At 46.5% G+C, this 16,468-nt stretch overlaps 1 protein-coding gene across 1 annotated transcript; it reads right to left on the reverse strand.

Annotated features, from left to right (window-relative positions):
- Positions 1-1,272: 1,272 nt before the first annotated feature.
- LOC130386026 (microtubule cross-linking factor 1-like) lies at positions 1,273-12,840 on the reverse strand. The gene is made up of 5 exons (XM_056594813.1): positions 11,505-12,840; positions 7,560-7,661; positions 6,949-7,071; positions 3,960-4,390; positions 1,273-1,297 (listed from the first exon to the last, which is right to left on the reverse strand). The coding sequence occupies exons 1-5, from the start codon at positions 12,474-12,476 to the stop codon at positions 1,273-1,275; spliced, it is 1,653 nt and encodes a 550-aa protein (XP_056450788.1). The 5' UTR covers positions 12,477-12,840.
- Positions 12,841-16,468: the final 3,628 nt, after the last annotated feature.

Below are 16,468 nucleotides of genomic sequence, written 5' to 3' on the forward strand. Positions count from 1 at the left end.
ATTAACGAGGAATTTAAATATCCTGAGTGCTTAAAAAGCGCTTATGGGTTTGACTCCAGTCGTTCTTCACTCTTCACTCCCCCCGCCACACACCCGACGAAGGGCCCTCCTCTCTGACTCTGTGTAAGTGTTTTTGGTTCCGGTACGTTGTTAGCGGACACAGAAGGGGGATTTGGCAGCATGGAGACCAACCGCTATAGGATGTCATTAGCATTCCATCTGAGTGCCGGGGGGCTGGGGAGAGGAGCCAGAAACAAAGAATGATGAACGGAAGAAAAGAGAGGGAATGAATGAAAGAAGGGAAAGAAGGAAAGAGGGGAAGAAAGAATGAAAGAAGGAAAGACATGCCACGGGAAACAACATTCAATGAGTGGCCGTTAGAATGAGGAAATCCTTGTAGTGTGTGCGTGTGCGTGTGTGTGTGTGTATATGTGAGAGAGTGAGAGAGTGAAAGTGAGTGAGTGGGTGAGAGAGGGTTCACATACACCCCTGTACATGATTCAGAATGCTGCACACGCCAACCCACTACGCATCACACACCTTATGCAGCTCTACAGCTGACTCAGGTCGAAGCTTGATGAAGCTTGATGTTGAAGGCAGTGACTCGAACCACTCCCTCACCCACACCCCTCCCCTCCAACCCTGACCCCGCCCTTTAAAATCCACTATTGCTAGTGTTGCCTCAAGTTACCACACCTTTAAGAGCAGCAAAAATCGATATAATATTAAAATTAAACAAATATCAATATTTAATGTCGTCAATATTCACTGTAGTAATAATCAAGGACCGTGAAGTTGGAAACTGAAGCCGACGTTGAAATCAGATGCATTTCATAAAGAAGAAGAATGGAAGAATGGAAGTCGATGGAAACACAGTTAGAGTTGCGGTACCCCACGTCGTCGAGTAATACAATCATAATAATATCACTACTAAAACAATAGGTTGGTTCAACAGTTCAACATCTCCATCGGTCTGTGGTTTCTCAGATTTGCCAACAACCCATTTTGTAATCTAAAGAACTAAATTATGGGGTTGTTAGTATAATTGATTATAATCTTCCCCTATTCCTAATCTTAACCATTCACCCTAACCACACTGTATACTTACATGCCGTCCAATGAACTTGTTCCATTTCATGCTTATTACACAGTACTTGTGTGTAAAGTACACTGTAACAGGACACTAATGTAAAGTGTAACCTACAAGTTGATCTTTCTATTGGCACACGGCTTTGTCTATTTTAAAATGTAGTACCAGTACTCTACTCTATCCTACTGGGTCTTGGGATGACCCCAGCTTGGGGGCATCAGAAATACACTGACTTAACATTACGTGAAGGAACGATACATGACACATGACACAGTTATGAAACTGTGATGAGTTTTACAAGAGGTTCTACCGGTTATATGAGGCTGTTCCAAACCTTGAAGCACGGTAAGGTGAGCCATGAAACGTGAATTTGGGATTTAATCAATATTCCTGACATCGGTTACAACAGCGCATGCAAGCAATTTAAAAATAATTTCCTGTCAACAATATAATTAGGACTATTTATAATTTGCTTCATTATTGCTTCATTATCCCACGTCATGCTTCAGTTCTGACCCCATTCCAATACATATTTCGGACAAATAATGCATTTGGCCGTCTGTGTTTTATGAGCCTGTACCCACTTTTGTGACAATCTGCTTTGTTTGAAATATTACGACAGTGCTAATAATATATCCCAGTAATGAGGCGTGTGACATTTTTCAATTTCCTTAGCACCAAAAAGGCTGGGATAGCATGTGCATGCATCAACCTGCATTCATTGCACATTCACACATACAGGCTTATACACACACACACACACACACACACACACACACACACACACACACACACACACACACACACACACACACACACACACACACACACACACACACACACACACACACACACACACACACACACACACAATTTCCATCCGTGTGACATCCTGAGGGAAGCACAGTTTCCATGTTTGTCATAATAACCCATCATTGGCTGTGTGTGTGAGTCAGTCTCCATGTGTGTGTGTGTCCGTGTGTGTGGGTTTGAATATTGCCGAGTGTGCGCTTTCCTGGAACCTCTCAAACAACTATACCGCATCTAAATTTAAAAGTCGCCCTCTCTCTCCCCCATGATGTACACGACAACAAGGTAACATCCGGAAATCAGTATGTGACACTAAAGCACAAGAGTGTACCCCAATGAAAAGCATGTACCCCAATGAAAAGCATGGTTTAACCGCTCGAACACACACTTAGACTTACACCCAGTGTATACATATGGCAAGGTGTAGCATAAATACTGGACTAAAGCACTGTAGTACAGCTGTGCTGCTGTCTCCTTATATGGTTGAAGAGTGTTTTGAGCTGGCTGGTACCCTTCTGTCTGGCTGCAGCTTTTAACAGCTGCAGAACAGGCAATCCGTCCCCGGCCTTCCACTCCTCATTCCTTCACAACCCTTAGATGTAAAACGACCAGTCAGGTGTAGTTTCAATGACGAATTGGTATAAGGGTTGGACAGCAGAATGCCTCATGGGCTTTTATTGTGAGGGATTCTCACGCTGCATGCAGAGGACCCATTATAGCCTGTAGTGTAAAGTCCTCCAATTTAAAAAAGTAGGAAAGTGGACTTTGTCTTCTGAACACGCCTTCGAGCATTATAGTGTTGATATCATACGATTAAAACTACATCCTGTGTGTGTGTGTGTGTGTGTGTGTGTGTGTGTGTGTGTGTGTGTGTGTGTGTGTGTGTGTGTGTGTGTGTGTGTGTGTGTGTGTGTGTGAGTGTAGGGGGGGGGGGGGGGGTCCAGATGGCTGAAGCTCATGGTGGGAATGGGAGCAGTGGGTGAGTGGAACAGGAAATAATGTCATAGAGCAGAGATCCTTGCGGAGATTCTGGCTGCCTGTGCCCTCAGCATATGACCTGTCATCATCTCATCACACACACACACACACACACACACACACACACACACACACACACACACACACACACACACACACACACACACACACACACACACACACACACACACACACACACACACTAAGCACACACACACACACACACACACACACACACACACACACACTAAGCACACACACTAAGCACACACACACACACACACACACACACACACACACTAAGCACACACACTAAGCACACACACACACACTAAGCACTAAGCACTAAGCACTAAGCACTAAGCACAGTTTTTTTAAATTACAGTCTTGTGACATATTTTGCACAAACACACATTCATGCAATAAACATCAAACACACCCACACAACGTCAAAGAGAAGTGAGGCAAAGAATAGGCAGAGTGTGAGAGCGGGTGTATCGGTTTATGTGTGAAGCGTTTGTTTCCTCAAGTCAATAAAAAGAGCAAGTGAGTAGAGACGAGTCACCAGAGAAGTATGAGGGTTACGTTATAATACACAAACAGGAGAGAGGGAAGACATGATAGAGGAGTGAATCAAATGCATTCATGAGCTACTTATAAGGAAAGTTGGAATATGCTTTGCTTGGGGAGATGACTGCCAAGGGGTTGAAACTATTGGTATGTGTCTCACACACATAATAATAATAATAATAATTCATTTTATTTGAGGGCGCCTTTCAAAGCACCCAAGGTCACCTTACAGGGCAGTTTAAAAACAGAAAACATAATCAACAATCATAAAAAAACACAAGAACAAGATACATTGAACAATTTACATAAGTGGGGTAAGATGGGTTAGATGGAATATGTCAGTTTAAAAAGGTGTGTTTTGAGACGTGATTTAAAAGTGGAAAGAGTGTCGGAATTACGGATGTCAGGTGGGAGGGTGTTCCAGAGGTGGGGGGCAGATCTGCTGAAGGCTCTGGACCCCATGGTAACCAGGCGTGCGGGAGGCAGAGTGAATTGAATGGAAGAGGAGGACCGGAGAGTGCGGGTGGGTGTGTTGGTGCGTAGGAGTTCACAGATGTATGGAGGGGCGAGGTTGTGGAGGGCCTTGAAGGTGAGGAGCAGAATCTTGAAGTGGATGCGGGTTTTGACCGGGAGCCAGTGAAGCTGCTGAAGAACAGGGGTGATGTGATTAATGGAGGGGGTTCTGGTGATGATGCGGGCGGCAGAGTTCTGGACCAGTTGGAGTTTGCGGATGGACTTGAGGGGGAGACCGAAGAGGAGGGAGTTACAATAATCGATGCGGGAAGTGACCAGGGTGTGAACAAGGATGGCTGTGCTACGGGGTGTGAGGGATGGGCGGAGGCGGTTGATATTGCGTAGATGGTAGTAGGCAGACCTGGTGATTTTATTGATGTGTGCTTGAAATGATAGTGTGCTGTCGAGGATGACACCCAGACTCTTAACCTGAGGGGAGGGGGAGACTGAGGTGTTGTCGATAGTGATGGAAAAGCTGTCAGGTTTTGTGAGGGCTGATTTGGTGCCGATGAGGAGGACTTCTGTTTTATTGCTCTTGAGTTAGAGAAAGTTGCAGGTGAACCACGATTTTATTTCTTGTAGGCAATCGGAGAGGGAGGTGGGAGGAAGGGTAGAAGTGGGCTTGGTGGATATGTATAGCTGGGTGTCATCCGCATAGCAGTGAAAATGAATGTTAAATTTACAGAAAATATGGCCAAGTGGAAGTAGATAAATGATGAACAGGAGGGGGCCTAGAACAGAACCCTGGGGAACACCGGTAGTGACTGGAAGTGACTGGGATGCACAGCACACACACACACACACACACACACACACACACACACACACGCTAACAAACATATAGACACAGGCACAAGCACACACACACACACACACACACACACACACACACACACACACACACACACACACACACACACACACACACACACACACACACACACACACACACACTGCCAATCACATACACACCCAATCACACACAAACACTGTGGAAGACATGTGGCAGACAGGTACCTGCCGTTTCGCTAAGACACAATCACATGTTGTCCAGGGCCTCCAACTGTGTGTGTGTGGGAGTGGACGAGTGATCGAGAGAGTGGGAGAGGGGGGATAAAGAGATATACTGAGCTCTTAAAGCCATCAGAAGTCTCAAAGCCAATTCATTTGGATGAAGATGGAGGGGAGCTTATTGGAGTCTAGACAGGCCCCGCCCTGTACACAGCAGAAAACACTGTTCTGATCCTATAACATAGAAGGGGTTTATTTTGTATTTTAAGTCATCGGCAAAAGGCTGGCGTATTGAGTCAGCCAATAAACATCCGGTCGCAGGTTCGAGGGGTTCTCCACTCAGTGTCGTCATGGTCACTGGCACTCGAGTATCTTTCCAGAAGAGATGATTCAGGATGGAGGCCGCTCACACAAACACACACACACACACACACACGCACACACACACACACACACACACACACACACACATGTGACATGCACGTGTCACACACCCATACACCCACACACACACACACACACACACACACACACACACACACACACACACACACACACACACACACACACACACACACACACACACACACACACACACACACACACATCTGGGACACACACGTGGCACACACACACATGGAACACACACGTGGCACACACACACACACACACACACACAGCTCTGTAGGGCGTAACCTGAGCTGGCAGTGTGTGTGTGTGTGTGTGTTTGGTAGCCAGGGAGACTATGTACCACGTGTAGAGAGAGAATGCAGGAGACTGAGAGAGGGGAGACGGGGAGAAAGAGATTCTGAGTCCCCAGTGCCGATGCTGTTTTGTGTGTAGACCTGTTTGTTACCTACATCAATCGGTTTATCTAATGATGTAACAATATACTATTTATAGTTCCCGTTCCCAGTGTGATTCTTCCTCTAATGACTGAATTAGTACACGGGCGGTTCTAATCCTGGGCTGGGGTCTATGAGGACAGAACGCTTTAGAATGAACAATATCATCGATTCTTGTCGATGATAGAAACAGCAGTGGGACAAACCCTATGTGCCCCGAATCATCTCTCTCCAGACCATCTCACCAGTCAACGGAAACCCGAGATTAGATTTGTAATGGAATCGATTTTTCTTTCCTTCTTTCTTCCTTCCTTCCTTTTTTTTTCTTTCAGTCCGTCTGACAGTCACCCCACTGTTCTCCCCTCTGCTCCGCCCTGATTGGCTGCAGACCATTTGAATTTGAAAAGGAGGCCGGCCAATCCCCTCTTCCCGGCGATGTCAACAAATGACTAAAAGATACCACGGTCCGTCAGAGGAACATCCGCTCTCAGAACGGGACAGACCAACCGTCTCTCCCCCCTCCTTTCTTACTTTCTTTCTTAAATCACTTTCTTCCGGCCTTCCTTCCTCCCTTGCGGTTTAAACGCAGGAAAAACTAAACAGCTGGTGTGTAATCATGAGGGACGGCAACAGCCGAGGCTAAACCCCCCTCGAGAATGACATCATCCCCACCTCGCTCCTCATTCAAATCTCTCTCTCTCTCTCTCTCTCTCTCTCTCTCTCTCTCTCTCTCTCTCTCTTTTATCCTTCCACGGTCTGTCTCTCTCTCCGGGCATGGAAAGGATAGAGCCCTCATTGTGTTTGGTGTCACATGGAGGGTGTCAGAGTATCTGGGGCCTGGGGTCCTTACGCACACACAAGGATTCCCCTCCACTATTTGTGTGTGTGTGCGTATCAGCCTTGGGAGGATCATGTCATGTGAGCGTGCCACCATCTCTCTAACTGTTTACATTCTGCCTATCTCTCGGAGAGTAAACACACTATCGGCCGGGTAGGCTGGGGGGGGGGGGGGCCATTGAAGCACACTCTCATTAACCCGATGGATCCCAGGACCTAGAAGAGGCAGATCATGGGAAATCCGTTCCTCCACCCCAGGCGCCCCCCCCCCCCTCCCCGGGGCGGGTCCCTCACCTTGACGTCTTGCTCCAGGGTCCGGATCAGCTCTCCGTCCACCTGGCCGGTCTGGGCCACACGGACAGAGCGCCGCTCTGCCTTCCGCAGGCGGTATTGCAGGATGCGACACGTCTTGTTGGCCTGCGTTACAGAGGAGGGACAGGGTTATCTGTCAGTCCGTCAGTCCATCAGTCTATAAGTCCATCAGTCCATCGGTCCATCAGTCCATCAGTCCATCAGTCCATCAGTCCATCAGTCTATCTGTCCACCTGTCCACCTGTCTATCCATCCATTCATTCAGCCATAAACATTTAAACAGGGAACCATAACAATTTCAACTTTGAAAATCTTCAAATGTGAGACCAAAAAATAAGTTGAAATTTTCAAAATATCAGTTTGCATCTAGTGTATCTCTACCTATTTTCTTGAAACATTTATATTTTATGGGCAATTTAGAAAGCAGTGGCAGTCGTATTACAATAGCAGCAGTAATAATAACCGTCTGATTATTGTTGTAGTAGTAGCAGTCGTGGTAGTAGCAGTAGTAGTAGTAATAGCAGGTGTCGTAGCAGTAGTAGTAGTAATAGTAGCCGTAGTTCTAGTAGCACTGGTGTGTCTGAGAGTGTTACCTGCTCCAGCTGCTGGCGTAGTTCTTGTAGTTGGTAGACATCTTCTTCCAAGTACATGTCTCTCATCTCCAGCATCTCAGACCGCAGCTCCTCCATCTCATCCTACAGGGAGAGAACATATCTTCAATATCGGCCTCTTCAATATTTAAAGGCGGTAGGATTAAGTGGCCTCTAGCGTTGAGGTTACGGATTGCAACTGACTGAATGCCCCCCACCTCACCTCCATTCCCCCCTCCCTTTCCAACAACATAGGATAAGCTGCGGTGGCCTGTAAGGTGCCAGTAAGTACTTCTAAAAATGATGTCATCGTCTACGACAGCATAGAGTCGCCAAGTGTCAAGTGAGGATGTTCCTTGATAGATTTATTAATTGCATTTAGTTAAATGAGATGAGATGAGATAAGCAGCTTCGTCTCTAGAGCCGTTTGTCTCTTAGGGGCTTCCGTAGAAACATGGTGGAGCAACATGGAGAGTTACGGGTCGACCAGCATTCCCAATTTGTAGAATATATCATGATGTGTTGTATTGATAACATGATTGAAATCATTATCGATCTGCATTGACTAGTGACTATAGATATGTCCAGGTCATTTTAAACTACGAGCTAGTTGATATATTGTGTATAACAACGTTAGCATACAAAACAAGTCTCCGGCAGACAATTTATTCAAACAGACAGGATTGTGTGTGTCGCTCATGAACGTCTAGCCATGACAAACTGGACGGGTAGGTTTCATTGCTTTGAATCCGTTTTCAAGAGTCAATTAATTTGCAGACAGATCAAAGTTCAAAGGCCCCGGGCCAGCTGTGTCACTCTTTACCCAAAACACAGCTGATGTCTGGACAGACAGTCATCCCATACACCTAGGGTTTAGAATGGAATCACTGGACTCTTCCTTCACACTGTTCCTTCCACAGACAGACAGGTAGACAGGCAGACAGACACAACGATAGCTAGGTAGATGGTAAATAAAGGGGAGTGGTTTGTATGTAGAAGGCTGTTGTCATAAATTACTACGCAGGAAAATGTGGGTCAGTCTCTACTGAGCGGAACAAACACAGTCTGGAGAGTGTGTATATATGTGTGGGATTACTACTATGGTATAAACAATTCATAGCGTGTGGTTTGTTTCTGTCAAGGAAAGAGAGTGGGAGAGCGGGATTGAGAGAGAGAGTGGGAGAGACAGAGATAGAGAGATAGAGAGAGAGAGAGAGAGAGAGAGAGAGAGAGAGAGAGAGAGAGAGAGAGAGAGACAGCCAGAGAGCTGTGAGAGTGGGAGAGAGAGGGAGTAAGAAAAGGGCAGAGAGAATTAAAGCAAGATGGTGTAAGCAAGGGCACAGCAGCATAAGTAGGTATGAAAGAGAGACAGGCAGGGAGAGAGAGAGAGAGAGAGAGAGAGAGAGAGAGAGAGAGAGAGAGAGAGAGAGAGAGAGAGAGAGTGAGAGAGAGAGAGCAAGAGAGGGATAGAGCAAAATAGAGAGAGAGAAAACGAAAGAGAAAGACATGGTCTACTGACCTCATTTAAACAGACTAGAGGGGAGAACATAGACGTGTGTTTTTCCAGTCACGCCAGTAGGAAGCCTCACTCAGACGTGAGTAACAGCAGAGTAGACCAGTGGCTATGTCAATAGACACAGTAATTAGGGGATGCTCCCTTTCACCACTACTTCCTGTTCGGTAACTGTTCCCAATCGACTCTCGAGCTCCTAAAGTCCATGCCTGCGATGTGTGATTGTGTGCGTGTGTGCATGCATGCATGCATGCGTGCGTCAGTGTGTCTGAGCGTCAACGGCTTTGATTGTTGAAGATAGATCTTTATAGGGCTATTACATACATATTATAGTTAACTAGCCATTGGAGGCGCCTGTTTCCGTCTCATGGAGTACCAGCGCGTGCAGGTGTGTCTGCCACTGTTAAGGTGCTCTGGTTGCCCGGACTGGAGAGGTAATTAAATGATTCCCGCTCCCCGGACCATAATATTGACCGCCACGCGTAGGTAATTACCGGGCTCAATCCCCCCCCCCCCATGTTTATAAAAGATAGGGGAGGAGGAGGCAGGAAGGGAGGGAGGACGGGAGATAGAGAGGTAACTTGAACTTGGAGGCCGCTCATTAAATAGTCATCTGGTGAAACTGGATCGACTTGCAGAGGAGAATCAGGGAATCAGAAGAGCTGAATGCTGGCTCAGCCAAATGATCACTAATATCATTTGGATATGTTTATAGCCTTTCAGAATTTCTGTATGTCAATGCATTATGTTTGCATACACTTTATGATCTCCTCGCTTGATTCAATTATCGGGAATATGAATATACGCAGAGTAGGGAAACACACAGGGTGTGTTTAGAGATACTGCATGGGACACACACTGCAGTGCAGATACATACAACAACACTGTAACAATACGATAGAGATGGTGGCCACACTGCAGATACAGTGGGGTGCGGCGCCGGTGAGTGAAGGGGGAAGAAAGCCGAGAGGCGGGGGAGAAAGAGGGAGATCGAGAGAGTGGGATGGGAGGAGAGGAACAAGAGAGGGCAGGAATAAAGAACGGGTATACCATGGGGACAGGGAGGGAGGAAGGTACAAAGGCGAAAGAACATGGTGATATATCGTGTATCTGTATAGAGAAACTAAGGAGAAACCGAGATTTTGACAGCCGTGCTGTATGTTGTTGTTAGCTCTTCTGGTGTCTACCCAGTTGCGCCTGCACCAGCTGCAACGACACGAAACACACACACCACCTCGAGCTGAGAGACTATAGGTTCAGCCCAGCAACTCATCACTATGCATTCATCTAACTGTGTTCCACAAGTAACGTCATCCCCATGCCACAACACCACAACAACAACAACAACCATTTAGCAGCAAACAACAGACTCATCTCCATCTACCTCGACTACACTCGTGTTCAAGGTAGGTTCTGCCGATTGGTGATATGGTTGAGAATTGGATTCGGAGGCCGCCCCATATGCGTCCATCATAGTGAGCTGCTTGCCCAACGGGCTCCAACGGTTCTGGAAGCCTAAGTCCTATCCTAATCCTAGGGCCCGCTGGCTGGACAATAAGCACGGGTTAGAGAGGTGAGACGGAGGAGCCGGTCGAAGCTATTGATTTGTTCCCCTCCATGAATCAGAATCAGGTAGCAGCTCTGTGCTGGACCAGATGACACATGGATAGCTCATTAAAGGCCTGTACATCTTCGCCACAGACGCAAGAGCCGATATTCTGAGCCATGATCCCCTGTTTGTTTCCAAAAGAGGTTCTACACACCGACCATGCGGAAAGGGTGATAATGAAGACACGTGGTTGGTGTTTGGCTGATGATATCATGCGTGCTGCTGGCACAATGTGTGTGTGTGTGTGTGGATGGTACACATATTTTAGCCGTGCATGGGGTTGATGAAAACATGGCAGTCTCTCACTGAGACCACTGCTTTGTAATTTGCAGTTCTTTGTCATTTCTACTGAATATTGCTGACTGTTACTGTGCCATTTTGGGCCAAGTTTGAGGTCTGATTAATTACCCATATGACGTGAGACGAAATGGCCTACCAACCGCCACACCTAAAAATATTACGAGGCTATTACTGTTCTCTAGAGTCTAGAGCCGTAGGCTTCTCTAAAATAGTGCAGTTATAAATCAAGCCATGCTGTCCCCTTTGAGTTGTTTACATTTGACGATAAGCATCTTTGTACAGTAGGTATAAACATGTGTAGTGTGAGGTTTCATGCAGGCAGCATTCCGTATCTGGTATTGAATGGCAATGTAAAGTGGTGTGTGTGTGTGTGTGTGTGTGTGTGTGTGTGTGTGTGTGTGTGTGTGTGTGTGTGTGTGTGTGTGTGTGTGTGTGTGTGTGTGTGTGTGTGTGTGTGTGTGTGTGTGTGTGTGTGTGTGATGTGTGTGATTGTCTTTGTATTAAAACACAAAGGTAACAGACTCACTTTCAGGTAATCGTTCTCAGATCTCAGCTCCTCGATCTCCCGGACGAACTCTTCCTGCATGCCGTCCACCAGCTCCTCGGTGAGGTCTGAGAACGCCAGAGATGTGCTGGCGGGGACGCGGCTGTCGAACGAGGTGGCGGACCGTTCATCCCCGGGTGACATGCTCTCATCCCCGGTTTCCATGCTCAGTCGCTCCTTCTCCATCGCGTTCCTGGCGGCTTGTTGTCGGCTTGATACGTCCGAGAAGAACACGCCGCCGTCCCGCACCGGCTTTTCGCCGTCCACTCCTCCTCCCCGGCTGCTCCTGGACTCAGTGTCGCTGCTCGCTGCGTCCGTGGAGAGCTTGTTCCCCTCGGACGCGCAGTCGGACAACTCGGAGCTGCTGTCGGTCGGGGAGAGCTTCTCCGCGGCGCATCCAGAGTCCTTAGACAAGTCGTCGGATCCCGTACTGGCGTCTGAGGTCTTTCTCCTTTGTGCGCTTTTGCCCGTTTTGCTGCCAGGACTCTTCGCTTGGGACGACGCCGGTGCTCTTCCCGTCTGTCGGCCGGCACCGTGCTTCTCTGGTTTGCTCTCCTTCCCACCAGGGCTCCCCGCGGGGCTCCGCCGGGACACCCGGCTGCCAAGATGAATGGCCCCGGGTTTGACGCTCAGCGTCGGGGTAGCGATCCCTCCGCGGATCTTGGTGAGGGACCACCCGGGCACATCTTTAGGTCTAGCCGGAGACGGAGCTCGGTTGATCTTCTTTTTCTTATTCTCTCCCGCGGACTTGCCGGACAACACCGCGGCTGCTCCTGACGTGGAATCCGGGTGTTGTTGTTGTTGCTCGGCCATCGCGTGCTGCATCTGCCCATTGTCCGAGCTACCGGTTCCGCCTCCGTTTTCCATTTTGTGTCGGAGGAGCAGTCTCCGTTCCTTGGGCGAGGCAGAGACCTGGCTCGGCGAGCTTTGGACATCAACCTTTGTTTTTGTCATTCATGCCGCCTTGGTCACCACGGGAAAAACAAGAATTAAACCTCCGCCGTCCGAAACGGGAGGTAACGAGAGTGGTGTGGTTTGAAACGGTGCTACGAAAAATGCAAATCCACAATGAGTAGTACCGTTGTAACAGTTCCGAAGAAATCTAGACGAACACGACACACGACAGAATGTAACGTAACCCCTACTAGGCTGTATATTCACCCCCTGCTCGGATCCTCAACACACAAGACCGCTTTGTTTTGATCCCAGTCTCGGTAAGGACCGACTCGCCGATTGCTGCTACGAGTTGTGAAAGGAAACAGGGAAGCAGTGTCTCTCTCTCACCCTTTCGCTATGTCTCTCTCTCTCTATATCTCCTCCCTCTCTCCTTCTCTGTGGCTCTCTCTCTCTCTCTGTCTCTCTCTCTCTCTCTGTCTCTCTCTCTCTCTCTGTCTCTCTCTCTCTCTCTCTCTCTCTCTCTCTCTCTCTCTCTCTCTCTCTCTCTCTCTCTCTCTCTCTCTCTCTCCCCCCCCCCTCTCTCCCTATCTCTCTCTCCCTCTCTCTCTCTCTCTCTCTCTCTCTCCGCCCAGATAGCGGGATTCTGTCCGGGTAATGACAAATGGCCGTCAGGGTGTGAAGGCAGCCTCCTCCTCCTCCGCAGCTCTGTGTCGCCTCCCTCGTCGCAAGAAAGCCATCAGGATTAGACATTAGAAACCCAAGAAGAGACATGGATGATGACCGAAGTTTATTAGAGAAGGGTTATGCAATGAAGTAAATATTTATGAAATCAGTATCCATTCGTGTAGCCCTGTCTGTGTGCGTGTGTGTGTGTGTGTGTGTGTGTGTGTGTGCGTGTGCGTGTGTGCGTGCGCGTGTGTGTGTGTGATGTCTGTACTGACTCAGGATTTTAATGGGGGTCTGATTCTGTAAGACCCATCTTTTTTCGCTGAAGTCAGGGCAATGAGTTTCATAATATTCTTCCCAGCACTAAGCTGATGGACAGAGGCTTAGTTGCCTCAGTGATATTTTCATCCATTTCGGTCCAGCTAATTTCTCAGCCATCACGGATAGTAAAGAAGGCTGTAATTCTTATTTATAGAAATCAGCGTCTTCTGTTGATAACCCTACTTGGATTATGAACAGAAAGAAAAATAATCCAGCAGGAACCTCAAATAGAATACCAGCATACAAACATCTTAGAAATTAAGGATTTACATCTACATGATGATGTAAATGCTTGGACATGTCCACAATTGAACAGAATATTTAAATGTGGAATAAACAGTGCTACAACATCCCATAAAATATTAGATCGTATAGCCATGGCTGCACACATGTTATCTTTGATGTTTTGTGTGAAGCCTTCAAAAATCAAGCGAATCCAATATTGATGTTTAATATTACTCATCTTCTGAATAATTGAGTATTATATGGTGAATTAAATTATATTATTATGAAGTCGTACGAGGCGAGATATGGCCTATATACGAGGCCTTTTTTTTTATAAACGTGGTGATGAATTATGCCATCCAATCAGGGATGAATACTCATGTGGTCAGACCACAAACACACACACACACACACACACACACACACACACACACACACACACACACACACACACACACACACACACACACACACACACTCACAAACACAAAAACACACAACAGCATACACTCACACACACATGCACACACACGCACACACACAAACACACGTGCATGCATGCACAGTCCCACACACACTAACATGCCAACACACACATACACACAGGTGCGCACACACACATACACACTACGGCTGCAGCAGTCTACACTGTAGTGTCTAAAAGGGGGCGGCGTCATGTCCCTGTGCTGAATACTTAAGCAGAGGGAGATCTATGAGGTGACTTGGAGCCCACTCCCCCACAGGGGCCCTCCCATGACTATCGACATCACTCACTGGCTCTATCCCTTGCAACCTGTTTCATGATATAGCACAGCATTTGGATTGATGTACTTCCAGATACTATAATTTTGAAGGATCTATTATGATTATGCATTTTTTTCCCTCATTGCCTTAATCCTTAACAAATTACCAAGAATTTGAAGTCGTGATACATGATGATGTGGTGCATGTATGCACAGAGTTAACTGAGGTTACATATGTATAGAGGTTCTGGATCTAATGTCACTCACATCAGTGAAGCACTTAGGTGAGTGCCTGTGTGCATGCATGTGTGTGATACAACCCTTTTGACTTTAATTTCGTATTTTCTAATGATCTCTGAGCTCCCATTTGTTCTCTATCAGTCCACCTTTATTGGTGCTTGGTCCCTCTTTGTCCAGCTGTCTGTCACACAGACCACACAGGCCCAGTATCTGTTGGATGGACCACACACTGAAGTCAGACCTATACTCTTCCACAAACGATTAGCTTGCTGTTCCAAAATGGGAGACTTTGTTGTTCCATCTGTTTTGGTCATTTGGACACAATGACTTGCCTGTGGGAAATGAGGTAGGCAGATAAACAGCCAGCCAACCAGCCAGGCAGACAAACAGCCGCTATGTCATGGACCTGGAAATCATTCGATGATTTTCTCTTAATAAAGCTTTTAATGGGGACCATTGTATCATTCATTTTTGCTTGACTGAGAATGTACGATTTATTCATTATTAGTATAATAATAATGGAATGACAATTGATCCTATGATAAAAAATCATGGTACTAATAATGGCCTGATTGCCACCTAATGAGCACACTACCCAGTGAAACAGAGAGTTCAGTTGTTCAGACCTTCTGTATCCTGACTTACCCTGGAGCCTGGTCACAGCAGAGTCTGGCCACAGTCATATTTGGGGGAAGCATCCTAGGAGTTCATCATATGTTTACACTTATTACAATCAAATGTGCTTTCCGTTGAGGGAACGCAGGCTATTATTGTTTTATGGTATTATCAGCAGATTAATGTTTATAAGACACTTAGACAAGGTTGTATAATGTGCTTCAGTCAAACAACAAAAAGCTAACAACTGATTTAAAGCAGAACAGTCAGCATCAATATGTCTTATACATTATGATTATGATTATTATTATTATTATTATTATTATTATTATTATTATTATTATTATCATATATGGTTTAATACTCCAGATCCTGTGTGCACGCCAGGCTTCCAGGCTTGTCCCAGCGGGACATGTAGAGTGTATGAACCGCTGAAGAGGAGGCAACCATGCCAGCAGTTCAGGCAGAAAATGGCCATCAACAAGAAGAAAGCACATTTCACTAATGATCTGTAGGGAAACAGAGGAATGTACTGCTGAGCTCGCTCGCTAGTTGTCCTCAGTCTGGTAATTGGAGGGCATTCCTGGGTGTGTTGTTAATATACTATTTTGCAGTCTATTTTGTGTTCATGATATTCATGTTGCCAACATTTTTTCTATGTTGAGCTGTGCAGTTTTTAAAATCAGTTTTAGTTAGTGGCCTTTTAAGATACAATCGAGATCCAAGTGCAGGTTTCCTTCACACTTATTATTGCAAAACGTTGCAAATATATGGTCTTGTACCTCCGGATTCTGTTCTGCAGAGTTTTCATGGAATTCTACCCCCACCTAGCGGTCAATAAGGTAATATAAGCGAAAATAATTCGCAGCGAAAGAGGACCAACTACTTTATGACTGAAAGCTAATTTTGTATGACTACTTGAGGGAAAACCAGATGTTCTTTAAGGGTGCCATTTTGCCTGCCAGTTTCACCGCGGATAATCAAACATTCAGTTTTTTTTCTGTGCCATTATTCAATTTCACCCTCGTTTTTCGATTTATATTCACTCCCGCTCTGTCTGTCTGTCTGTCTGTCTGTCTGTCTGTCTGTCTGTCTGTCTGTCTGTCTGTCTGTCTGTCTGTCTGTCTGTCTGTCTGTCTCGATCTCCCCCCTCTCTCTCTCTCTCTCTCTCTCTCTCTCTCTCTCTTTCTCCCTCTCTCTCTCTCTCTCTCTCTCTCTCTCTCTCTCTCTCTCTCTCTC

Source organism: Gadus chalcogrammus, chromosome 7 (assembly GCF_026213295.1).
Source record: "Gadus chalcogrammus isolate NIFS_2021 chromosome 7, NIFS_Gcha_1.0, whole genome shotgun sequence".
Classification (NCBI taxonomy): Eukaryota; Metazoa; Chordata; class Actinopteri; order Gadiformes; family Gadidae; genus Gadus; species Gadus chalcogrammus.

Excerpts from the sequence above, each read along its gene's own strand:
- LOC130386026 (XM_056594813.1), bottom strand. The coding sequence starts at position 12,476 with ATGACAAAAACAAAGGTTGATGTCCAAAGCTCGCCGAGCCAGGTCTCT. Across the intron at positions 7,072-7,559 it reads TACGCCAGCAGCTGGAGCAG|GCCAACAAGACGTGTCGCAT; the intron begins GTAACACTCTCA and ends TCTGTAACGCAG. Across the intron at positions 4,391-6,948 it reads CCCTGGAGCAAGACGTCAAG|GTTAAGAGTCTGGGTGTCAT; the intron begins GTGAGGGACCCG and ends CCCTCCCCTCAG.